Here is a 24,960-nt window from a genome sequence, read left to right as displayed (position 1 = left end):
ATTCCCTGTGCTATCCGACCCGCACGCACCGTCTTGTATGGCTCGCGGTGCATGCGGATTCCCTGTGCTCTCTGACCCGCACACACTGTCTTGTGTGTGGCCCGCGGTGCCCGCAGACGGCCTTGTAGATGCAGCGTTTCTCAGAAGTGCAGCTGGCGGACTGGCTGGTGTGCACAAGTCCGTACCACTGCACTCGCGGTGCATTGGCCTCGTCAGCGCTTCGTCAGGCCCATTTCTCCTGGAAAGGAAGTGTATGGAACACTCTGAGACGGTGAACCTCGGGCATTCTTGCTCACCTTTTCGTCTCTCTTGTGGAGTAGTCTTATGGGAAGCAGTATTGTAGGCAGTCCTGTCTCCCAAGAGCACGTACCCATTTGCGTTTTTGTGCCTCAGGGATTGGGGTGTGCACACATGCATCCAGCCTATTTCTCAAGCTGTCAGGTCCAGGACTTGGAATTGTGCCCTGGCATATATATAATATATATCTTTAAATAATTATTTCATATAAGTTTATTTATTTATTTATATTGCAACTTTGACCAGAGAGGGACAGAGTGAGAGAGAGGAAAAGTGAGAAAGTAAGCCACCAGGTCCTAGAATCGAACCACAGTCGGCCATGTGAGAGTCCAGCGTCCTTAACTACCTTATCACCTGCCAGCCCCCTGGCATGTCTTTTTCACTGCGTTTATATGTTTCATATTTCTATTCTGTGAATAATTTTTTAGATATATTTCCAGTTCTTTAACTCTTCCTTCATTCAGTTTGTTTGATATTCTGATTATTTATCTGCCATTTGCCAGAGGATACATGCACTTGCCAGAGAGACAGAGAATTGGAGAAATCACCTCCCAATAGGGCACAGTCACAGCGCAGTCCCTTCCTTCACCCTTCCATCCCACTGGGACCCTGGACACGTGCACGTGCACACACACACCTGTCATATTCCTCAAACTCGGCATAGCTGGGATTCAAACCATGATCAGCCATGTGGAATCCAGCTTCCTCAACCACTAGGCCACAGAGTCAGCTCAATCTTAGGATTTTTTGTTTGTTTGTTTATTTAATAGGTTTTGCCATAGGGGTGCATGCACTCACTGGAGAGAGAGAGAGTGTGAGCGCGCGTGTGCCTACACTCATGCAAGCGAGCACGCAGGTGAGAAATCACTCCCCACAAAGACTGGCCACGTTGTAATCCTTTCTCTTCCATTCTCCTCTCAGGATTTTGGGTATGCATGCACATGCACCTGACATTTTCAAGCCTTTGGGTTCAAGACTAACCAAAGTTGGCTATGTGAGAGTCCAGTGCTTTAACCACCATGCCACCTGCTGGCTCATTTTATATTTAATTTTAGTTATTATTACTTTTAAAAATTTTGCTATAGAGCACATGTGCTCACCAGAGAGTGAGAGAGAAAGTAAGAAAGCTGCCAGGTCTTAGACTTGAACTGCACTTGGTCATGTGGGAGTCCAGTGCCTTAGCCACTATGCCACCTGCTAGCCTTGATTATTTTTTAACTCTCGCGTCCTCTGATTGGTCGTGCTTGCGATCCTTCCTGTTATTTGTTGACATGTTTGTCTGTGATTGTTCTGCACCGAGTGTCTGCCAGGTGTCCTGCTTGCACCCCTGGGTCATCGATCTGCTGAGTACTGTCCCCTCCCAGTCTTAGGGGCCTCCCTTCTCAGTGCTGGCTCTGTGTACATTGCTTGGACGTCCTTTTAGATTAAGTTGGGATTTAAAAAACTGACCTGCAGAGGGCTTTTATCCACTTCCTACAGTGACCAGGGGTTGCCACTGGCTTAGGACTGTGATGTCCCCATGGCCTGCTCTGTGCAGGGATCCCAGGCTGCCTTGCTCTGTCCTGGTGACTCTACCCCTTCAGACTGACCGACGCCTAGGTCTCGGCCCTGGCTTTTCTGGTTTCCGGTTCCTCTCCTGGTAATGCAGGCCTTGACCAGCTCTGGGGAGGTGCTCCTCGGAGGCTCTTCCCTCTTAGGGGAGGGGAGATTCGTGATGTCCTATTAGAGCGCCTAGTCAACCATCATTCTGAAAACAGCATTTTTCATCCTCAAAAACTAGAGAAATAGGGACTTTATCATTCAATAACTTATTTTTTAAGTTAATTTCTACCATGAATGTGAAAAAATAATAATAATACACACTTAAAATGAATTAAGGGCCAGCCAGTGGCATGGTGATGGAGGCAGCTGGATCCCACATGGCCGACTGCGTGGTTTGAGTCCTGGATCCAGCAACTTAAAAAATATACCGGACACATGTGTACACATGCCCAAAATACCCAGAGGAAGAATGGAGAAGAAGGGATTGTGGCGTGGCCATCCCTCCTGGAGGATGATTTTTCTCTCCGTCCATGTCTGGCGAGTGCACATGCCCTGTAGCAAAACTAAAACAAATATAGATATACCTCCGTTAGACAGGCCTTGAGGTACGTGATCTTGCAGTGTTACCTGGGCACAGCTCGTGGAGAATGCAGAAGAAGCTCTCTGAAGACTAGCTTGAGCTTTCTGGCCTGTGAACTAGCTTAAGACATGGAAGTTGTAGTCACAGAAGCCCAAGAAGAGCCGTGGTAAAAGAAGGTTAGGCAGTGTAAGTTCTTGAGAGGAGAACAGGCTAAGAATGAGGACGTCGGGGTGAGAGCTGGCCTCAGAGAAGCGTGTGAGGTCGGAGCTTACTCGGCAAGCTCCAGTCAGACTTCATTATTTCAGGCTGACAAGTAAGAGACAGAGAGAGGCGTCCTCAGTGGGCTCTCAGCGCAGTCCACTCCCACTTCTGCCTGCCACGGTCATGGCGCCCATGTGCATGGCACGCAGGACGGTTTCCGGGCGTGGACCGGGAGCTTCCCTTCGGGACCAGCCTTGCAGTGTCATGTCTGCTGGCATTTGCCACTGCACCGCCGTCTGCCCCCCTCAGCCCCATGCAGCAACTGTAACACTGCCATTTTAAACGTCTGTTTAAATACTCATTGAGGGTAAGTACTGTTTTTCAGAAGAGGATAATACAAACTTTTAGGCCAAAGGATATTTGAGCCTCGCTGTTTACAAGCACAACAAAGCCTCATTACTTTTAAGATGCTTGTTCTTGTGTAAAGTTCAAAACCAAAGCTCTTTATGTGTGTGTGTGAGGGGGTTAAGTATTCTCATTGAGTTCTCTGAGGCCGTAACTGAGACTTCTGAGCCCGCGCTCTTGGTCACGCAGCCCTGACCGCGGCTGTCCCTCCAGTTTCCTCACCTGTTGGCCTGAGTCTCCCTGCGCTGTTCTTTGTCTCATCGGACTGCCCTTCTCTGCACGCACTACCTCCACCTGCCGTCGTTCTGAAAACAGCATTTTTCATCCTCAAAAGCTAGAGAAATAGGGGCTTTATCACCCAATAACTTATTTTTTAAATGCATTTTATGTTACCATGAACATGAAAAAGGAAATAAGAATGATACACACTTACAGTGAATTAAGGGCCAGCCAGGGGCATGGTGATGGAGGCAGCCAGATCCCACATGGTCGACTGTGTTCCCATAACCATGTCTGCCTAGGAAAGCCTCTTGTCCTTATGTGTGTCCTGAGCCAGGCGGCCCCGCTGCTTCTCGCCGCTCTGGCGTGTGTCGCTGCTGCCATGGTGGGCTCTGTAGCCTGCATGTGAGGCTCTTGAGGTTTTGGTGAGTACCTGGCTCAGCATCCGATTCAAAAAATGTGCTTTTTAAGTGCCCCTTAGATGATAATGAATTATTGTAAATATTTTTGAATTTTAAAAAATGTTTACTTGTGAGTTTTTAAAAAATGTTCTATAGGTTGTGTGCACTTGCTGGAGGCAGACAGAGACAGGGGGAGGTGGGACGAGAAAGTAAGAAAGCACCCCGAGGGCAGATGAACATGCTGCGTCCCTGCTCAGGTCTGCTCTGGGGACTTAGGACATGCCTGCACACACACGTGCCCTGCATGTCTTCTCAAGCCACTGGTTCTGGGGCTTGAACCATGCAGTTGGCCATAGAGGATCCAGCTGCCTTACACACCATGTCACCAGCTAGCCCCAGAACTGAAGTTTTTATACACAGAGAACATCGAAACTCTTGTGTGCAACCTATTCCATGTGCACAGATAAGCGCATTTGTGTGAGCAGCTGCAGCCCGAGAACGCGAGCACCACTGGTACTCTGGGATGCTCCTGACTACGCCCCTCCCTGGCTGGCCACTGTCCTGATTTCTTTTCTTTTTCTCCCTCTTTTTTTTTTTTTTAAGAATTATTTAACTTGGGAACCAGCAGTTAGCGTAATGGCTATGTCGCTGGACTCACATGTAGTCGACCGCGGTTCGCGTCCCAGACCCGGTGGCTTAAAACTCACACCGGGCACGTGTGCGTGCGTGCCCAAGATCCCGAGAGGAGAATGGAGGAGAAGGGATTGCGGGGTGACCATCCCCCCTGGGGGGTGATTTCTCGCTTTCTGTCTCTATGTCTTTCTCTGTCCGTCTGGCGAGCACACGCGCCCTACAGTGAAAATCTCTCCAAAAAAAAAAATTATTTAACTTTATTTATTTATTTTTAAATTTGACCAGAAAGGGACAGAATGAGAGAGTGAGTTAAAGTGAGAAATCAAGCCGCCAGGTCCGGGACTCAAACGTGCTCAGCCATGTGGGAGTCCAGCGCCCCTAACCACCATGCCACCTGCCGGCCCCGCCACTGTTCTGACTTCTAACAACATTGGTTACTTTCAGCTGTTTTTGAGCTTTGCACTAAAATGTATGGGGTTTTTCTGTCTGGCTTAACCCTGTCTGTGGCTGTGGGATTCATAGACACTGCTGTGCACGGCTGTATTTCAGACATCTCACCGCTGTGGAAGAGCCTTTACCTTCTTACCTTTTTATGCTGTTTAGTTACTTGTTGCTCTTTTACCAGAAGGAGCTGAAGAAGGAAAAGTGGAAGCAGATGCTGATGGGCGGCAGCCTGAGAAGGTAAATGTTCCCCGGGATTACGCACAGCAGAAAGGCCGCAGATGACATCCTGTCAGGGCCTCATGGTTTTCGCTTTGCTGATCTTTTCTGAGCCCCTCTTAGGGGTTATATATAGTTTTATCAGCCACTAGTACTTTGCTGGTTTGAGGTATAATTCTCAGAAACCGGAGGACGTTTTCCATTTGTTCATTCGGTGAAGATTTATCCACTCCCTGTCCTCTTCAGACTCCTTTCAGGCGCAGTTGGAAATTTGAATACAAACATTGTGGTTCTTGTGAATATGGAATTGTGGGGTTTAGGTCCTGCACTTGTGCCAGAGAGAATTACAGAATATTAAGTGATTTTTCTAAGAGGGTTAACTGCAGCAGAATATTCAGGAAAGAATAAGCTGACATTTGAGGTAGATTTTAAAGAGCAAGGGAGCACAAAGATTGAGCTAGAGGAGAGGGAGTCGAGTTAGAAACGCTCAGTGTGCTCTGTCCAAGTGCCCACGTGGGAGTGGCCTAGCCCTCGTAGGGTAAGAGACCGTGCGTGCAGGGGGGCTGCGCAGGGCAGGCCTCACGGCCTCTGTACTCCTCATGCTGTGGCCGTTACTGAGCAGCCGGTTGCCCTATGGACGGGTGAGTGTAGGCAGGGATCTCAGGCCCTGACTGTGTGCCCTTCCTTTTACAACAGTAAGGGAATGGTGACAGTCTCAGTGAGGCGGCTACAGTTCCTAAGGGTTCCCAGTGCCTTGCTTAGTACTTTGAGATTTTATGATTTCACGTAATTCATTTAGTAGCCTTAGAAAGTCATTGATAGCCTCTTTTTTAAGGTTAGTTTATTCATGACAGAGAGCACTTGTGCACGAGAGAGAAAGGGGGCAGGGCAGGAGAGGAACAGTCTGGGCAGCTGTGTTCCTGCCGCTGTGTCCCCACAGCACCTCGGGGTCCTGGGTTTCCCGGTCCATCCCTAGGTGTGCGTATCCTGCATGTTTTCAGATCAACCCAGGATCTGAATCCGTGGTCAGCCCTGTGGCTTCCAGGCTGCTGTTCAGTTTCTTACTGACTGCACCATCAGTCTAGGCCTATAATCTATTTTGTAGGCAGTGTTAAGTAATTTGTCCAAGGTTGAGGGAACTTTATAGAAATGTCAAAATCAGGAAATGATACCAGGTGTTGACCTGAGAAATGAGTTTCCAGCTCCCATAGCGTGGACGCCGATGCCCTCCTGGGGCTCTTCCTTACCATCGGCAAACGACTGGTAAAGGACTTCGTCCACTCTTTCTTCCAGCATTTCATCTGACTTCCTGGTGAGGAGGTGAAATTTAAGTATGTGTCATCCTGTAAACAGCCGATCGGTGAATTGTTTATTGGGAATTTGTCTCCTTAGTGAGATCCCTGGCATTCCTTGGGATGTTGTGACTCTGGCCTTCAGGGCAGAGAGCAGGCACCATGCCTGCAAGGCCTGGGATCCTGTCAGCTGTCGAGGGTCAAGGTGGCAAAAGTCTCTCCGAATGAGCTGATTTCTTTTTCAATTCTGCTCTACAAGACCCTTCCAAACCTAGTCTACTTGCCCAAAAAGTGAAACGTTCCGTTAGTCTAAGATAGTATAGTATCACTGGTAAAAGGCTCAGCTTTTTGCTCATTCCTCATCTTCTTCCTTTCTGCTTTTTTTCAGACAGAAAATAAAGTGGAAAATGAAACAGATGAAAGTGACAAAGTGCAAGATGGAGAAAATGAAAAAAATAGTGAAAAGGAACAGGATAGTGAAGTCAGTGAGGATGCCAAATCAGGTAATTGGAGGAAACGCCTTCGATTTTATTATGTAAAACAAGGAGGCCCCAGAGGAATATGGGCCATTCGCGTAGAAACGCTTCCCTGACCAGCCATCAGCCATCGTGGTGCAGTGATAATGCAGGTGCCCTGCCATGCTGCATCCTGTGACTCATCATGGGTTCAGGTTGCCAGTCCACCTGAAAACACGCCAAGCACATGCATGCAGGCACCTACACTTCTGAGTAGCTGGAGGGCCGGGCCTAGGGGATTGCCACAGGACAGGACGCAGTGAAGGGTGCCTTCTCCCTTCTTTGCATGCTCCGCTCACGCAGGCACTGTCGTAGATACAGTTCCTTGTTTGTTTCGGGTTTGTTTTTTATGTCACCATAAATATGTGTTTGAGTTTTCACTTAGCAAGTTGGTACCAGTGGCTACGTTTCCAGTAGTTGTGGATGGTGAGGTTACTCAGCATCCCTGCAGTCACCTGCAGACTGGCCCTTCCATTCAGTGTCACTTGCTGACATCGTCACCCTCTGGGCCAGTCTCGGGTTTTGGCTCTGATCTCCTCCATGTCACAGTTCCCAGAGCATTTCGTTGATGGACAGCTAGGCGGGTCCAGGGTTAGTTCCCCCGGATCCTTCATTACATTTGAGGGAACTACACACACAGCTTAGAGAAATGAACGGGCGACGAATTATTCTGTTTAGAGAATAGCTCACGAGTGGGGGTGTAGCACATGGGCGAGGTGGCTCGGCAGGGCTCTGTGGCCGGCCCGTGTCATGTGGCCGTGTGCAGAGGTGAGGGCCAGGTGGGAACGAGCCTGGGCACGCTGGGAACGACGCTTCTGACCGTTTCAGAAGAGAAGGGGACGGAAGAGAACAAGGAGCTCACTGACACGTGCAAAGAGAAAGAGAGTGATATCGGGAAGAAGAAAGTAGAGCACGAAATCTCGGAAGGAAATGTTGCCACGGCCGCAGCAGCTGCTCTCGCCTCCGCTGCTACCAAAGCCAAGGTCGGTCGACAGCCCCTTTCCAGTGCTCAGAGCCATGAATGGTCCGTTGTTGTCGTTAATTGGGAGCATTTAGTATGAAGAGCCCGGCTCCCCATAGGAGCTGACTGCTCGCTTGAATGGCATTTCTAGGTTAAGGAATACACAGGCAGGAGGGAGGGTGGTGGTGAGCAGATCCGGTCCCAAAGGGTGGCTTTCTCATCCCCTCATTGTGCCTCGTGAAAACTTCGGAGGTTAAAGGCAGATTGTAGTCTCTTTCATGGACTGCTTTGGTTTTTGGTTTTTACTTGCCTGCTTGTCTTGGACTATTGTCTCCATCATTTTGACCAGATTGAAATATTTATTACTTCAAAGATAAAAGTCTGTTCCTTTGTGTAATACTTTGCCTGATCTTACAGACTGAGAGAGAGAAACCTAAAATAACTCTTTTTCTTCCTGAACTTGCCAGCTTTCATGGGGGTGGTTTTTTCTATTTATAACACAGCATCGGCCGCATAGCATGTTTAAGAAGACAAGAGAATGTTATTTTCCTTGCTTCGTGTTAATTTAGCATTTTAAAGCATTGCAAACATGAATATGTGAAGTTTTTAAAAATCTTCTCATCCGTTCTCCATTTTACCACATACACGGTTTCCTTCCATTATAAGCTACAAAATTTCAAGAAGCAGTGACTGCTAGAACATTTCTCATCGTTTTATCTCACTTCTTTCTTGATCCATTAGTCAGAGTGCTTTTTCACGGTCTTTAATTCCCCCAGACTGAGTGTGAGGTCTGATTTTTCATGGACCCATAGATGAACTCGCTCAAACTGCACAGCCCCTGCTGGTGTGCCCCCCTTCTGACACGGGTCCAGCACTGGCAGGGAGGCGGGTTCCTTGGCCCCAGTTCTCAGTCAGCCCAGCAGACCCCAGGTGAGTGTCCTTACTGCCAGGCTCTTCCCGAGCTTCAGGGTTCTTTCATCGCGTTGTAGATTTTTTTTTTCCCTTCCACGGCCAACTCAAGGAGGTTGTGAGGTGCACTCTAGCTTATGGGACCCTCGTTTCACATTTGTCTGGAAAGTTCTTTGTGAGCCTCTGTGTTTTACAGGGTTGGAGTGTTGAAACGTCTAGTCTCGGAGCTGTCCCAAGCTCTCGTTGATGTTTTGTTAACTCTTTCTTAAAGCTTAATTTCCATGTCAGTACGCGAACATGTACATCCACAGCTCGGTGATCTGAGCCCACCCGCTTCAGAAAATATGTTTCCAGCCCTGTGGAAACTTCCTCAGTTGCCCTCCAGTCACTGCGCCTTCCCCCGGAGTAACTGCTGGGCTGTTCTCTAACACCGTGGATTCGGTTCTATTTTTGACTTTATGTAAATGGAATCCTACAATATGCTCAGGAATCCTTAAAAATGTAAATATGGACTTGTAACTTTCTTCAGTAACCTCCCTATCTCAGGCTAAAATTTCAGAAACCCGAGCAGGGAGTTCAGGAGTTCTTTATAATCGGGAGCTCGCGCTCTCTCTCTCTTTAACCTGTCCTTTCTCCGCTGTTAACTTGGCGTTTTGTAAACAGAATCCACTTCCTTTTCTCACCAGCTAAACTTTTGAACACTCTTCCCCCCTAGGGCACGCTCCCTCGTCCTCCCTGCTATTTTCCTCCTCTATACCCCTACGCCGTGTGTCAGTCTGCCACCTGGAAAGGAACGAAAAGGGTGGACCAGGAAGGTTCATGAATTCTTCGTGCTTTTCTGTGGCTCCATGGCTGCTAATGTGTGCAGCAAAATGTGTTGGGCACAGAACGTGTCTGTCTGGTGCTGCTGACCTGGGCAGCAGCCAGTGTCCACCGCGGAGAACCTGCTGCTCTGCATGCCGGGCCCTGCCCTTCGCAGTCCCACGGGGAGTTCAGGAGAGTGTCCAGGCGCGGTCTCCTTCCAGGTCACGGGGCTCTCACGCCCTCATCATCAGTCACTTTTCCTTGTAATAACTGGGAGCTTGATCTTCTTTTTCAAAACACCTGTGCTCCCGTGGCTGGTGAAAGTGGTGAGGCGCTTGTGCTCCGTGACTGGGCGCACCGCTCAGACCGCGTGCGGCTGGATCCGGTGCATCTCACTGCACACACCGGTACTTTTGTGCCACGTGGCAGTTAGCGGGTACGGAATTCGCGTAAATCACTGTAATTACTCTCGCTTATCTAGCCAATGCACATCTCTTCTGCTCTCATCTTGTTCTCTGTGTCTATAAACAGCGTTGTTGTTGAGCGTTTTCCTGGGTAATTGTCACCCTCTGGCATGGTGTGGTGACGAGAGCTTCTGGCTCTCGCTCCTCAGGAGCTCCTGCGTCCATGTCTCCTGTGCTTGCCGACTAGTAAGGACCCCCCTGCAGGGGCCCAGAGCTGGTGCGTGTCTGGGAAGCGCGGACCAGAGCTCGGCCCTTCGTCTCAGCAGCAGTCGGTGCATTTTCTTACAACCATAGACACTTGTTTCTCGTTTGTTCTCTAATCTACCCCTCAGCTGCATACCCTAAGTGGCCAGCGTAGGTTTGTGTTCTGATGGGGGGTGCTAGCCTGAGGGCAGCAGGAAGAGTCCTTTCCAGTCCTCAGAAGATGTCGTAATTTGCTCCTCGTATGCCTGAAAGCGCTTCTGTAGGTGAGACGATAGCCACGGTCCATTTTGGTGACAAGGCTTTACTCTAGGCGAGGTTTGCCGACATCCATCTCCACTGGGCACGTTGCTGTTTGATGCTGTGTCTTCACCCGGTAGTGTGCCAGAGGGGCAACAGGGACACGGGCCTGTCTACTCGTGCCACGAGCCTGGCTCACTTTCCTCCTCGCATGACTAATACTCAGTCGTCAGAAAAGTCGTGACACACTTTTCTGTTTTCCTAAGCAAAAATGCATCATGGCTTTTCTGACGACCCAGTATCCTTCTCAGGATCTGGGGGTGACTGGTCCTAGGACCCCAGGTACTGGAGTCCTGTACGCGGTGAGGTATTGGATTTGCACGTCACTGTCACACAGTCTCGCGTGTGTTCAGTCGTCTCTAGATGACTTAATAATGGGGGTGGAAGCTGTGTGACCAGCCACTCCATACAGCTTTTCACTCACAGATCTTCACTGCTGTGTCATTCTTTTCTGAGCTCGTGGCACCATTGTTTTTTGAGAGAGACATTTTTGCTCTAAGACGTGGTGCGGTGCTATCACCAGAGACTGAAAGCGAGAGATCACTCTCCCCACCAGGAGGGGTCATGCCGCAGTCCCTTCTCCTTTTTTCTGTTTTTTTTTTTTTTGTTTTTTTTTTTTAAGAATTATTTAATTTTATTTATTCATTCATTTATTTTCATTTGACCAGAGAGACACAGAGAGAGAGAGAGAGAGAGAGAGAGGAAAAGAGAGAAAACTTAAGCAACCAGGTCCGGGACTTGGACTGTGGTCAGCCATGTGGGGTTATCCACTGCCTCAACCACCACACCACCTGCTGGCCCCCCTTCTTCATTTCATCATCCCACATACATGTACCAGTGTGTTCTTTAAACTGCCAGGATTGGTACTCGAACTGTACAGTTGGCCATGTGGGATCCATTTGCTGTAACCGCCAGACTACAAGGCTGGACCAATAAACCGTGACCTTACCATTTTTTATCATGTGTTTAAATATATTAATTGCTAGGGCCAGCAGGTGGCATGGTGGACAAGGTGCTGGATTCCCACATGGCCAACCAAGGTTCAGCTCCCAGACCTGACAGTTAGAAAATTCTCTGGGCACATATACATGCTTGCTAAAAGTCCCAAGAGGAGAATAAAAGAGAAGGGATTGCTGTCTGGCCACCCCCCTGGGAGATGATTTCTTACTTTTCCTCTCTCTGACAAACACACATGCCATATGACAAAAACAAAAACTATGCATATATAGACACACAAACATAAACTATATATACACATAAACACATATGTAGTATATATACATGTGTGTACCCTTCATACCAGTGTACAGTGATAACAGAACTGTGTGACAGTCGGGACCAAAAGATGACGTAATGGTTACATGGCTGGACTCGCACGTAGTCAACCACAGTTCACGTCTGGATCTGGCACATGTGTATGTCGAGAGGAGAATGGAGAAGGGATTCCAGTGTGGCCATCCGCCCTGGGGTGTGATTTCTTGCTTTCTTTCTCATCTCTCCAACGAGCGCACGTACCCTATAGCAAAAATCTCTCTCTCAAAGAAAAAAAGACTGTGTCAGTCATTCCAGCCTTGGTGTCCTCGGTGCAGCACGACTCCGGGTAGTATATGAAGGCATGGTCGCTGGTGACCGGAGCATTCTCGTCGTCACCTTCTGCTTACATTTCTGAATCTCCCTACAGATGAGTGTCCGTAGTTCTTGCAATACATTTCTCTTTGACATTTTCGAAAGAGGGAAAAGTAAGGCGCTCACTTACATGCTATGTCTGTTTAGCTCCCAAAACCCATGTCGAATACTTCTTGCATTTTAGCTCTTTGATTCTGTAGGAAACGGTTCTGTAAGATAGCCACACCATGACTGACTGACTTCCTGTTTCTTTTCTCTCCTCTCCTTATTGCCAGGGGTCACGTGAGAGAGAGAGAGAGACCCCTGGTGGGACATAGTCACTGCAGTTGTCCTTGCTGCATTTCTCCTTCTGACTGAGGTCTTGCACATGTACCTACACCTGCTGGTGGGATTCAAACCCCACTTGGCCACGTGGGACCCAGTTTTCTATCCATAACACTTAACTACTCTTCTACTGGCAGTTGCTGTGTTTGCTTTTAAGAATGAATTATTTTACTTACATTTTTTAATTTGACCAGAAAAGGACACACAGAGCGAGAGAAACAGGAAAGTGAGAAAATTAACCAGCAGATCTAGGACTTGACCCACCATTGGCCATGTGGGAGTCTAGTCCCTTAATCACCACGCTGTAGAACCAGCAGGTGGCTAATGGCTATGTCACTAGACTCCCACGTAGGCAGGTGCAGTTCCCAAGTCCCAGACCCAGTGGCTTGAAACTCAGTCAGGGGCGTGTGTATGCACACCCAAAATCCTGAGAAGTTGAAGGAGAAGGGATTACAGCATGACCACCCCCCGCCCCTCGGGGATGATTTCTCGCTTTCTGTCTCTCTGCCTCTTGTCTCTCCAGCAAGTACACATGCCGTATAGCAAAAGCCTCTCTTTAAAAAAAAAAAGAAAGAAAGAAATGATACCACTAGCCATCCCCCGCCATGTTATTCCTTAGAGCCCGTGTAGGATCAAGATTTGCACGTGAGTTCGAGAGAGAGCAGAAATGAATACTGAGCAGTGTTTGGAGGTGGTGGGAAGAGCTCTCCTCGCAGGTCGTCGCCCTGTGGCACCTTCCTTTTAGCTGCTGTGTCTGCATTCTTCCGTGGCAACTTCCTGACCGGTGCTGAGTTTGTTCTTTCGGGCCCCGCACTCGGTCCTCAGACCTATGCAGTGTTGCCCTGCCCTTTCTCAGCACAGTCTACTCACCTGACAGCTTTGTATCTGGCTGTCAGATGCTGGGGAGACCATTGCCTGCCTGCCTGCCTGCCCTTCGAATTTTTTTTTAAACTTTATGCACGCATGCATGCCAGAGAGGGACAGAGAGTAAACGAGAAAGCAAGCCAAGTCCAGGACTCGAACTGTGGTCAGCCATGTGGGAGTCCAGTGCTCTTAACCACCACGCCACCTGCCATACTCAGACCTTCGAAATTCTGTAGGGAAGAACAGATGGCAGAGAAAGGGCCGAGCTGTAGGAGTGAGGGCGAGAGTAGAGAAGTGTCCTTCCGAGTCTCCTGTCCTCTTTTTTGGCGCATTGGGGCCCTACATTTAGCCTCCCCTCCTTGAAGGGATAGCAGTTTGTTTGGGAAGAAGTTTCCTTAATCTTCTCAGAGGGTTAATTATCTCTATAAGGACCAGAGTTCAAGGACAGCTGTTACTTTTAGTGACATACGTGTTTGGTAGAAGCATACAAAGCAGGGGCGTCTGGGCGCCATCGGACAACACTGTCCCCATCTGGTAGCAGCTCTGCGTTTTCTTAAGCAAAAGTTTTTAAAGCAAAAGTTTATTCAAATAATTTGGATGCTCTTTCGCCCTCAGCACCTGGCCGCCGTGGAAGAGAGAAAGATCAAGTCCCTCGTAGCTCTCCTGGTTGAGACACAAATGAAGAAACTAGAGATCAAACTCCGGCATTTCGAGGAGCTGGAAACCATCATGGACCGAGAGAAGGAGGCTGTAAGTAGGGATTTCTGCAGGGCGTTTTCACAGCTAAGCCCGGCCCCTTCCGTAAAACGGTGGCCCACCGTCTTGGTCTCCGTGGCTATCTTCCGTCTTTTCTCTTTTTTTTTCCTGTTTGCTTTATGCTTCCAAAGGGGTTATCGGCCAGTGAGGACGAGTGAAAGGAACTTGTTCGCTGGGGAGCTACCCCGCTTCCACACCTCCTGGAGCAAACGATGGGCGGGACCCGTTCCTAACCAGCAGAGTCCGTATAAATCCGTTACCGGACCTAGAGCTTTCCCTTTCTCGTCAGTTTAAATGTTGGGAGGAGGAGCCGTCTCACCTGGAGTTAGGAGCCCAGTTCTGTGCGATTTCCGCTCACACCTGACCTTGGCGTTCTCACTGTCCCTTCATCCTCCTGGGAGCCGAGTGGCAGCTGGACCTCGGTCTACACTGAGCCTCCTAAGAGTTCGTTCTGGGACAGAAACTTGTGATGCTAGGATGTGGCCCAAACAGGACTAAGAGAATTATGGAAAAGGCCAAAAATGAGGAAAGAAACTATGGAAAGAAAGTTAGAAGCAGAGGAGCATACAGTTTTCTTGAGGTAATTGTTGGATAAACAAGTTCTTTGCAGAAAACTTTTTTTTTTTTTGAGAGAGAGAGAGAGAGAGTTTTGCTACAGGGAGTGTGTGCTCTCCGGAGACACAGAGAGAGACAGAAAGCGAGAAATCACCCCCCGGGGTGATGGCCACACTGCAGTTCCTTCTCCACTCTCCTCTCAGGGTGTTGGGCATGCACGCGCACCCAGCGTGAGTTTTACGTTCCTGGGTCCAGGACTCAAACCGTGGTTGACTATGTGGGAGTCCAGTAACATAACCATTATGCCATCTGCTGGTCCCTAGAACACTTTTTAAATTAATTGACTAGAGAAGAAAATCGTGACTTTCTATACATGGACTAAAGTCCATTTATTTTACTTATTTTTTAAAGAAGAATTTAATTGTATGTATGTATGTATTTAAATTTGCTGCAGGGCACATGCGTTCACCACAGGGTGAGTGGCGCTCTAACTGTGGTCTGCCATGTGGGAATCCAGTGCCTTTAACCAACATGCTACCTGTAGGGCCGTGCCCACTGCTGTCTACATGCCAACAGCGGCTCGCCCACATCCAGGGCCGCCTCCAGGCCCAGGCACAGCGGCGCACACCACCAAGATCTGAGAGGCCGGGCTGGACGGCGCGTGGGGCTGTGCCGGAGGGAGTGTGGCTTGTCCCCATCTACGACCAAGCCAGGCAGGGTGATGTGCCTTCATGCCCCCTTAGCTGGCAGGGCGAGGCAGGGGGAGCACGGTGAGACCCACCATGAGTTCTTCCGCATTTCCGAAGAAGTTGTCGATTTCTGACAACTTAAAGGGAGACACGTGAAAGCACACAGTCGTAGCTTCGCTCGTCCCCGGGAGCGAGCCCATCCCCTGCCTTCGCAGACTGGAGAAGTCTCATCTGAACTGCACACAGAGCTCTCAGGTGCAGAGGACCCCCCACGCTGGCAGAGATCGAGTCTCCAAGCTGGCCCCCAACAATCCTGCCTCCTAATGCTGACACTGTCTTCACCGAGCCCTGCCCGTCCTCCGACAGAACCAGGGTTGGTCTGCGTGGGAGGACACAGCAGAAGTGACAGACACCATTTCCAGTTTAGATCATAGAAGACGTGTGGCCTCCATTTTGGGTGCAGGTTTTTTTTTTGAGGTTTTTGCTGTAGGGTGCGAGCCACTTTTGGCTTTGCGGACCCCGGTAGGCATGGCCCTGCAGTGCGCTCCTGTGGACCTGGTCACCTGGCCTCCTAAGGGCTGAGGAAGCCATCCATGAGCAAGAAAACACCAACCACTTTGGATCGCCTCGCTCAGTAGCCCAGGCCTAGAGCCGGGGGGCGGGGACAGGCCATGCCTCCTTGCCAACCAGTCTGAGCCTGAGCGGGCAGGTTGAGGTCACACTGGTTGTAAGTGCCGGGCCCGGACCTCGTACCTCCCTTTGCTCAGTTCTGTTTATCTCCTGCTTGGTGGGTTATGTCTCACGTTGGCCCTGGCTCCCGAGCCCTCCCAGGTGGGCCACCTCAGCTTGCCTTCGGGCACTCCTGCTCATCTTTACACTGTCGGTAGTGGGTAGGACAGTGCTTTTTTTCAGTTAAACATTTGGTTTTGCTTGAATAGTAGTAGATAAAAAACCCTTTTTTAGACTTTGCAAACCAGGCATGAGGTTTCTTTTTTTCTCTAATGACTTGAAATTAGATGTTCTCGTAAGTATTTAGTAATTAAGAATAAGATATGGATTTTTTTCTCTTCCATCCATAGCAGGAATTGAGCTGTAATTATTGCTTAGTAGCTGTATTGTAGCCCTTTCTTTGTACTGAGTGCTAATACTGGTGGGAGGCAGGTGTGGCAGTTACAGAGTCTGTCAGGGAGACGGCATAATAAAGAGCTCCGACTCCAGTCCCTGTGAGGCCGCTGAGCGGGCTGTGGGTCACCCCTTGTGCCAGACGAGTAGCCGTTTGGTGCCAGGCGGGCAGCACACCTGCCACACCTGCCGTGAGAGCCGGCTCCGGGCTTAGGCCCCGACTGACTGAGGCGTTCGTTTTTGTTTTTGTTTTTTAAGAATTATTTTTTTTTATTCATTTATTTATTTTAATGTAGCCAGAGAGTGAGAGATGGCAAGTGAGAAAGCAAGTCACCAGGTCCAGAACTCAAACTGAGGTTGGCCATGTGAGAGTGTCCAGTGCCTTAGCCACCACACCGCCTGCTGTTTTTTAAAAACCCTAGGGCCTGCCCTGCGACCTGGAAGTTGAGGGAGCCAGATCCCTCGGAGCTGACCACAGTTTGAACCTCAGCCCTTCAGCTTGAAACACACTGGGCACATGCATGCCCCAAATCCCGAATGTGGACACGTTGGCGGAGAAGGGGCTGCGGCGCGACCACGCCCCAGTGGGGATGCTCTCTCCCTCTCTCCGGCAAACACATGCACCCTTGGCAATGAAAAGTTACAAATGCTTTGAGGCTGTTGAGAAGGGCTCTGTGAGTTTCGCCAGTTTGTAGCTTGTGGAGTAACTGCTCCGTGAGTCTTTGAAGTTTATTTGGGTAGGTATAGAAATTGTACCCTCTCAGAAAAGACAGGTGTTCGCTGTCGGAAATTCAAAATTGTGGGGAAGTCCAACCCTGTCCGTCAGGAGGTGAGAGGGTGATTGAGATATTGATGCATACCTATACCAACTGTTAGGTGCCAGGCTGTGAAAAGACAGACGGACAAGGTTGTAATTGGCTCGGTTCACCAAGAGAAACTCCCTGGGAGACGGAGGGTTGACCTGATTTAAGAGTGGCCCACAGGGCTGGCAAGTGGCGTGGTAGTTAAGGTGCTGAGCTCCCACGTGGCTGACCTTGGACCTGGCGGCTTGCTTTCTTGCCTTCCCTTTCTTTCTCTGTCCCTCTCTGGTCAAATTGTAAAAATAGATAAATAAATGGAATTAAATAAATAATTATTTAATTGAAAAAAAGAATGGCCCAAATCTAGGGATACAAAATGACACATGATAGTTCCAGAAGCTGAAGAGCCCCCTGCTCTCTGTGCCAGCGACTCTGCTGAGGTGAGGGTTGTCATGTGTTCCTTGTCCCTCCCGTGTGCAGGCATGTGACAGCCGGGGGCCGGGCAAATGGAGCCCAGCAGAAGTCTCTGTCTCAAAGCTTAGATGATCAGGGTCTGCACGCGAATTAAGGCACGTGGAAGCCGTGTGCTGCGTGTGTGTGCACACGTATGTGCTTTGTGTGCATGCGTACTTGCTTTGTGGGACAGGGGGTCGAGAGATTAGCAGTGGCAGGGAGGGGTTTCGGCTCTAAGTGGTGTCGTCGGAGAAGGCCTCATTGAGAAGCTGACAGTGGACGGACAGGTTGGTCCACACTGCGCCAGCAGCCTGGGCAGAGGGCTTGGGATGGGACTGTACCTGACGTGTCCCAGAGCGCAGGAGCCAGGCCGTGAGGGAGGTGAAGGCGGGTCAGGCCCCACGGTGCGCTGCTGGCCGCCATTCGATTCACTCTGGTTTAGATGCAGGCTGGAGGGCTGCCTGGGGGCCTGGGGCCATTGCCTACAGTCCAGCAGGGGTCAGTCTTCCTGCTTGTTGTAGAGAGTAGATTCCAGGGAGGAAGGTCGGAACTGGGGAGCCTGACGAACAGGCCGTGGGGTGACCTGGGGCAGCTGGAAAGTGAGGGACGGTCACGGTGCGTGGGCTTGGAAGGGGGCGCTCACAGGTTTCCTGAGGCCGGATTCGTACCTCACTCGTTTCCTCTTCGTTTTGCTCCCTCCTCTCCGTGACCCTGTGTCACTGCACCTGTGTCAGACAAGCCCTGTCACGCCGGAGGCAGCCTATCTGAGACGTGGACGCTGTCCCCAGGAGCAGGCTGAGGCCAGGAGCGCAGAGATACTCGGCCTCAGGACACAGGCCCACGGCCGCTGGGGTGAAACGGCCCAGAGGTGGCCGGCTCCCCCTTGGGTTCCTGCTCACAGCCTCCTGGGAGTGGCGCAGCGCGGTGCCTTGGGCCAGCTCCTCGGGTGCGGGCAGGAGGAGCCGCCAGCCCTGGGCTTGGCTTCTGTTCAGTCAGCGTCTTCTCACTGTTGCTGGCTCAGAAAGGAAGGTGTGAGCGTTTACTTCAGTCCTGAGGCCCGGGAGTCAGAGCTTCACGTCTCAGCTGATGTCCCTGTCCTTGGCGGGGGCGGGGGGGGGTGCTCTATGGCCCCTGCCGGCTTCATTCCCACCCCTCCTCCCTGCTTTATGCAAATCCGAGTTGGGAGAGGCTTTGTGTGGACTTCAGCTGCTCTTGCAGCTGTGTCCGGCTTGGCGTGTGGTGTTGAAAGTGTTCTGTTGTACTAGGGTCCACAGGGGCAGGGACGTGGCTGCTGTATACGCGGGGGTGGAGGGGTGCAACTGGAGTCCCAGGCCGGAGACCCGTGTACCCGGGTCACCTCACAGCAGCCACTGGTGCTTTATCTGTCGTCCCAGGAAACGCGGAGGGTCAGGTCGTCTGTAGCAAGTAATCAGGGTAATTTTTAGTTTCTGCATTATGAAAATAACGTCTGGTGTAAAAACATAAGTGAACACGAGTAAGTTACCCCCAGTTCTCATTCTGAAGGGTCATCGCCGTTAGCAGCTTGGCGTCTTCCAGAACACTTTCAGTTCTATGTGAGCAGTTCCGTCACGTACTTGGGATCGAGTCGTGAATACTTTCGTCACAATGGCTTTTTCCCTCCTCGGTGTATCCGACGTAACTACATCAAAGACGATGTTTAATGACCGTCCTTGTTGACACTCGTTTCCGGCTCTCTAGGGAAGATTTCCAGGTGACACATGGCCGAATCAGTGGTCACGTGCGTGTTACGTGCCCGTGCCCAGTTGTATGGCTGCGTGGGAAGGCACCACAGTGCAATGCCGAGGCCACGTGGGCAGCCCAGGTTCAAGACTGGTCTGTCCTAAGCAGGTTGTGTGATGGCACCTGCCTGTGGCCTGAGCTGACCGGGAGTCTGGGCTAGAGAGGCATGACATGAGGAGACGCTGTCAAAAATGCCTCCCTCCCTCCCTCTCTCTTCCTTCCTCCCACATACTCTCAAAACCACGTAACATCCAGTAGTGCCAGACAGCCCTCAGAAATTCCTAGTGCACTTTCACTCTGACTTCCACAGGAGAGTGTGGGGCTGACGTGGGTGCGGTGGTGAGAACGGCCCTCGGCAGGCAGGCTCCGTGGGTGGTTAGACCCGGAGGGCCCCTTGTGGGACTCCCCACACACACACACACACAGTCTATCAGGCCTGTGTGCCCAGGGTCTGGTTTAACCCGGAGGGACCCCTACGGGACCCCCCACTGTGGTCACCAGGTACCCCGCGCCCAGGGTCTGGTTTAACCTGGAGGGACCGCTATGGGAACCCCCAGTGGGGTTCCCCAGGCACGTGTACCCAGGGTCTGGTTTAACCTGGAGGGACCCCTACGGGACCCCCCACTGGGGTTCCCCAGGCACGTGTGCCCAGGGTCCGGGCTGGTTCTGGCTGGCTCCGGTCAGGGTGCCGTGCATGAGCGTGTGCCTTTATCTGTCTCAGTCACTTGAGGAGTAAATAAGAAAACTTCAAAAAGGTCTTTAAAAAAAAAAGTTAATTGAGTCTTCACCTGGATTCAATAAAAATAAAGTGTCTGGAGCAGATATATTCCCTTTGCCGGGTGAGTTCTGGATGTGCCCATAAACCCTGCTAATCTGGCCAGAGCAGGGGGAGCCCAGTGAGTCCCCCTGGTGGCCCGCTCTTTGGGTATTGCTGTCACCCCAGAGGACCTGTCCAGCCTACACTGGTGCTTTAGGCTTAAACAGGGACTCTCTTTCAGGTGTGTGAATTGTGTTTAATCACTCTTCCTTTCTAGCTTATCTAATTACTTCCTCTTAATTACCTTCTGTGCTTGAAATGAGAGATGAAGATGAGAATCATCGTAAATAGGGTAATTGAGGTTAATTCATGGTGTAGACGGGGAGATGGGGCCATTGCTTTTCCCAGCTGCCCCACCTCCCCCTCGAAGGATAGATTATTTTTCTTTCTCTTCCTCTTTTCAGTGTTGGTACCTCGATACGAAGGTTAGATTCCAACGGAAGGCTAGTTAGGCTAGAAAGCATTAAGCCAGGTGACACTGAGACCAAATTCCCCGTCAGAGATACAAAACAGTCTCCCTCTAGTAGCAGGTCGGCTTCTTTGCAAAGCAGCTCCTGACCTAAATTCCAGCATTCTTACATAACTGCCGGCCCTCAGCCAAGCTGTCCAGAACAGTAGTGTCGCAGCAAGAGCATAGGTGAGACGTCCTTTCCTAGCAGACCTTAAAAACCTAACCGCAGCACATTATAGAGGACCCGGTTTCCTAGAAAGAATGGTTAGAAGAAAGCAAAGCCACTCTCTGAGGTCGGATTTTTTCTGGTTGTTTTTTTTGTTTGTTTTTTTGGGGTTTTTTTGAGAGAATTTTGCTATAGGGTGTGTGCGCTTGCCAGAGAGACAGACAGAAAGCGAGAAACCACCCTCGGGGGATGGCCATGCTGCAGTTCCTTCTCCATCCTCCTCTCGGGATCTTGGGCACACACGCACACGTGCCCGGCGTGAATTTGAGCCACCAGGTCTGGGACTTGAACCGCAGTCTACTACATGGGAGTCCAGCGACATAACCATTATACTAACTGCTGGTCCCTCTGTTTTGCCTCTTAAAGGAGATCTCATTCTGGATGTTGTCCCTGCAGAATGGGCCTTTCAGGGACTCCTGCTCTTTACACCTCCAAGGATGTTAGCCAGGCCGGCTTTGCATCCCTTTAGGCCCCTTCCCTGGAGAATGCAGACTCCATCCTAGCCTTTTAGGGCCAGCAGAACCCTGTCTCACTCCCTCCTGGGAACCCTGAGCCTCTCAAAAGAGTTTGTTGCAGAAACTACAGACCAACTCACCCAGACACAGGACAGGAGCCTGGACACCTGCCCTTCCACTCATTCTGACGCGCGCACGCTCGCTCCTCTCTGCAGCCGTGTCTGGGCCTGTCTCCCCGTACCCGGCTGTCCACGGATTTCCTGCCTGCAGCTGCTTGGCACCCAGTGCCACGGGCACTGCTCCCCACCGCAGTCCACTAAGAGGTCCACTAAGAGCCCAGGTTCCCAGCCTCTTCTCAGGCTTCGTCCTTCTAGCTTTTGCTGATGATTATGAAATGGAATGTCTGTCTGCAGAACTGGCTGGTCCCAAAGCTAAAATTGCTGTATTTTCTAACCTATTAAATGTGTCAAAATAGTGCTGTTCAACGAATACTGGATCCCAGCCTTATATTTAGTTAAAGTGTTTCTAGTAGCCATGTTTAAAAATCTTGAAATGTGAAATTTAATACTGTTACTTGATCTAGTATGTATAAAATGCCAAAAATATTATTTCTACATATAATCCATATGAAACAGCAGTTTTTCCATACTAAGTTTTAAAAATCGGTGTGTGTTTTTCCCACAGCACACCCCATTTCATGTTAGCCATGCCCCCATGCTCGGTGGCTGCGTGGCTGTGGCTGGTGTGTTCGACCGGCACGGCACGAGCACGTGCCTCCAGTGACTCGAGGCTCGCTGTGGGAGTGACTGGATGGAGACACTGTTGAAAAGGAACAGGTCGGGCCCACCCACAGTGGTGTGCGTAGCTAAGACGTTGCTCCGTGGGATGGGAGCACAGAGAGCTCTGAGTTCTCTTCTCAGCCCAACATGTAGGCTGGGTGCAGTGGCCGGGACCTGTAATCCCAGCAACTTACAAAACTGAGGCACGAGGACAGGACCGAGGGCCAGCCGGGCAGCACGGTGAGGACAGGACTGAGGGCCGCCGGACAGCACGGTGAGGACAGGACTGAGGGCCGGCTGGGCAGCACGGTGAGGACAGGACCGAAGTCTGGCCCGGGCAGCACCGTGAGGACAGGACTGAGGGCCGCCCGGCAGCACGGTGAGGACAGGACCGGAGGCCGCCCGGCAGCACGGTGAGGACAGGACCAAGGGCCGGCACCCTTCACCACCACACCACCTGCTGGCCTCTCGTCTTTTATTTTTATTTTTCATTTGTTAATTTTGCTAAAGGATGTGTATACTTGCCAGAGATAGAGAAAAAGAATGCATCCTCCCCACCAATGGGGCATGGCTACACTACAGTCACTTCTCCAGCCTGTCGGGATTTGGGCACACACATGCACACATGTACCTGGCATGTTTTTCAAACCAACAGGGCCAGGATTCAAACCATGTGGTTGGTTGGCCATGTGGGATCCAGCTCCCTTCATACCAGACCTTGAGACTCGCCAAGACTCTGTCTTTAAGAGATAGAAGAGGGCCAGTAGATGGCGTGGTAGTTAAGGTGCTAGACTCCCTTCTGGCCAACCGCGGATCAAGTCCTGGACCTGGTGACCTGCTTTCTCACTTTCTCTGCTCTTGCTCTGTGTGTGTGTGTGTGATCTAGTTAAAAGTAGTAATAGGAAATGGCATTGAATAAATGATTTTTAAAAGAAAAAACGATTAACCGCCCTTGTGGTTATGATCTTTCTCCTACTTACTAACAGATCTGGACTTGTACTCTCTTCATGTTTAGGTTGATTTGTGGGTTTTAGTGTTTCGAGTTTGTTTTGTTTTACTAAGGGACATGTGCACTTGCCAGAGACAGACAGACGGAGAGAAGGAAAGTGAGAAATCACCCCCGTGGGAGGGTGGCCATACCTCATTGCCTTTCCTCCAGTCTCTTCGGAACCGTGGGCATGCGCACATAGTGCCCAGCGTGATTTTCTCTATTGGCCCTGAATAAAAGTAATTAAATGTGGACTCCACTCTCTCGACAGTTGTCAGGCATAAGCTTTGCAGATTTCTGGCACCTGTCCTTTATTCTTTACTTTAATAAGGTCCCACAAAGGTTCTCTAAAATATTTCAGTGTTCATCCCAGCATCCGAGACCGTCTGTGGGAGTGTCTGCCATCCCGGAAGCTCAGCAGGGTCGCCGCCCAGGGCCCACACAGGGAATTCGCACCTGTGCAGCTCAGGCCGCATCGACTCACCCGCAGGGCCTGACTCTGTCACGTTCTGAGGTGGACGAGAACCAGAATGGTCCCGTCCGGAAGAGAGCTCCTGGGAGGCCAGGCACTGGAGAAGGGCAGGAGGCCACGAGAGGATGTGCGCTGTTCTGGGGAGTACTCCTCGATGTTCAGGCCACCAAGCCCAGGGCCGCACGTGTGCGGAGCAGGCCCAGGGAGCAGCGCCCGCTCTCGGGGTGAGGCTGGGAGGAGGGCAGACCTGCCCACGTGGAAACACGACGCATGCATGGGCACCTTTTCTGTTGCCGGAGGTGCTACAGGAGGCAAGGCGGCTGTGTGTGTGTGTGTGTCTGTCTGTCTGTCTGTCTGTCTGTGGAGCTTGAGTGTGGGCAGCAGCTGAGGGCTGTGTGCCTTCCAGCCCCGAGAGCCTGTCCTGGCATCACTTTTCTCCCCTTCCTCTCCCTGCAGCTGGAACAGCAGAGGCAGCAGCTGCTTACTGAGCGCCAGAACTTCCACATGGAGCAGCTCAAGTACGCAGAGTTGCGAGCCCGACAGCAAATGGAACAGCAGCAGCACGGCCAGAACCCCCAGCAGGCGCACCAGCACTCGGGGGGACCGGGCCTGGCCCCCCTCGGCGCGGCGGGCCACCCTGGCATGATGCCCCATCAGCAGCCCCCTCCCTACCCTCTGATGCACCACCAGATGCCACCAGCTCATCCAGCCCAGCCAGGTGAGAGCAGTCGTGCTCGTCCCAGTACAGGGATCTGAGGGCCACCCGCTGAGGTGGTGGTTCTGATGGGGACTGTGCGGAATGTCCATTGTCACCTAGAAATTGCTGGCCTGGGAGCTGTGGTCTGACCGCCTGTTCAGCCTGCCTTAATGTCTTTCCAGTCCTTGTGCGTGCAGCCTTTTCTGGGCAGGTTGGCCACCAGACGGCGTGTATCTCGGGTCCCTAACTACCCGGGAGCATTCTGCACTTTCGCAGAGTTCTAAAGATACAAACACCCAGAAAGAATGCCACAGGGATCCAGCTTCAACAGCCATCACCTTTTTGCCATTTTTTAACTTTTTGTAATGGAAATCTAGCTATAGACAAAGGTAAACACGAGGTTGTCAGGACGGTCATGACTGACTGTGACATTTTTCCATGCAAAAATGCATCGTGACTTCCCGACGACCCCATGGGGTCCCTCTCATGGCAGCTCCAGATCGTGGCTCTGGCAGGCTGCCCCAAGGAGTCGCTGACACGCACCAGCACCTGTGTGATGTTCATCTCCGTGTACCCTGCCTGTCAGCCCACGTCCGCCGCCGGGGTCTAGCCCCAGCCTGTATTTCCTTCAGGCATTTAGGACTGTCGACATGTCTTCTCTCTACTTCTGCTCTTTTCTTTTCTTGACTTTTTTTTTTTTTTTTTGAAGAGGTTTTTGCTATAGGGCGGGTGCACTCCCTA

The 24,960-nt window shown here is 50.9% G+C and overlaps 1 protein-coding gene across 3 annotated transcripts in view; it reads left to right on the top strand.

The window, feature by feature from the left end:
- The window catches only part of SMARCC1 (SWI/SNF related BAF chromatin remodeling complex subunit C1), a gene marked incomplete at its 5' end in the record, with an annotated part of 117,774 nt that overhangs the window by 71,636 nt on the left and 21,178 nt on the right, over positions 1-24,960 (top strand). The window contains 5 exon segments of one of the 3 annotated variants that reach the window (XM_027769294.1): positions 4,907-4,959; positions 6,619-6,733; positions 7,574-7,728; positions 13,814-13,948; positions 23,979-24,240. In XM_027769294.1, the coding sequence (XP_027625095.1) occupies positions 4,907-4,959; positions 6,619-6,733; positions 7,574-7,728; positions 13,814-13,948; positions 23,979-24,240 (720 nt within the window). 3 annotated transcript variants of the gene reach the window in all.

Source organism: Tupaia chinensis, unplaced genomic scaffold (assembly GCF_000334495.1).
Source record: "Tupaia chinensis unplaced genomic scaffold, TupChi_1.0 Scaffold149184_1, whole genome shotgun sequence".
NCBI classification, from domain to species: Eukaryota; Metazoa; Chordata; class Mammalia; order Scandentia; family Tupaiidae; genus Tupaia; species Tupaia belangeri.
Note: the sequence above shows the minus strand (reverse complement) of the source record. Positions and strands in the feature narration are given on the sequence as shown.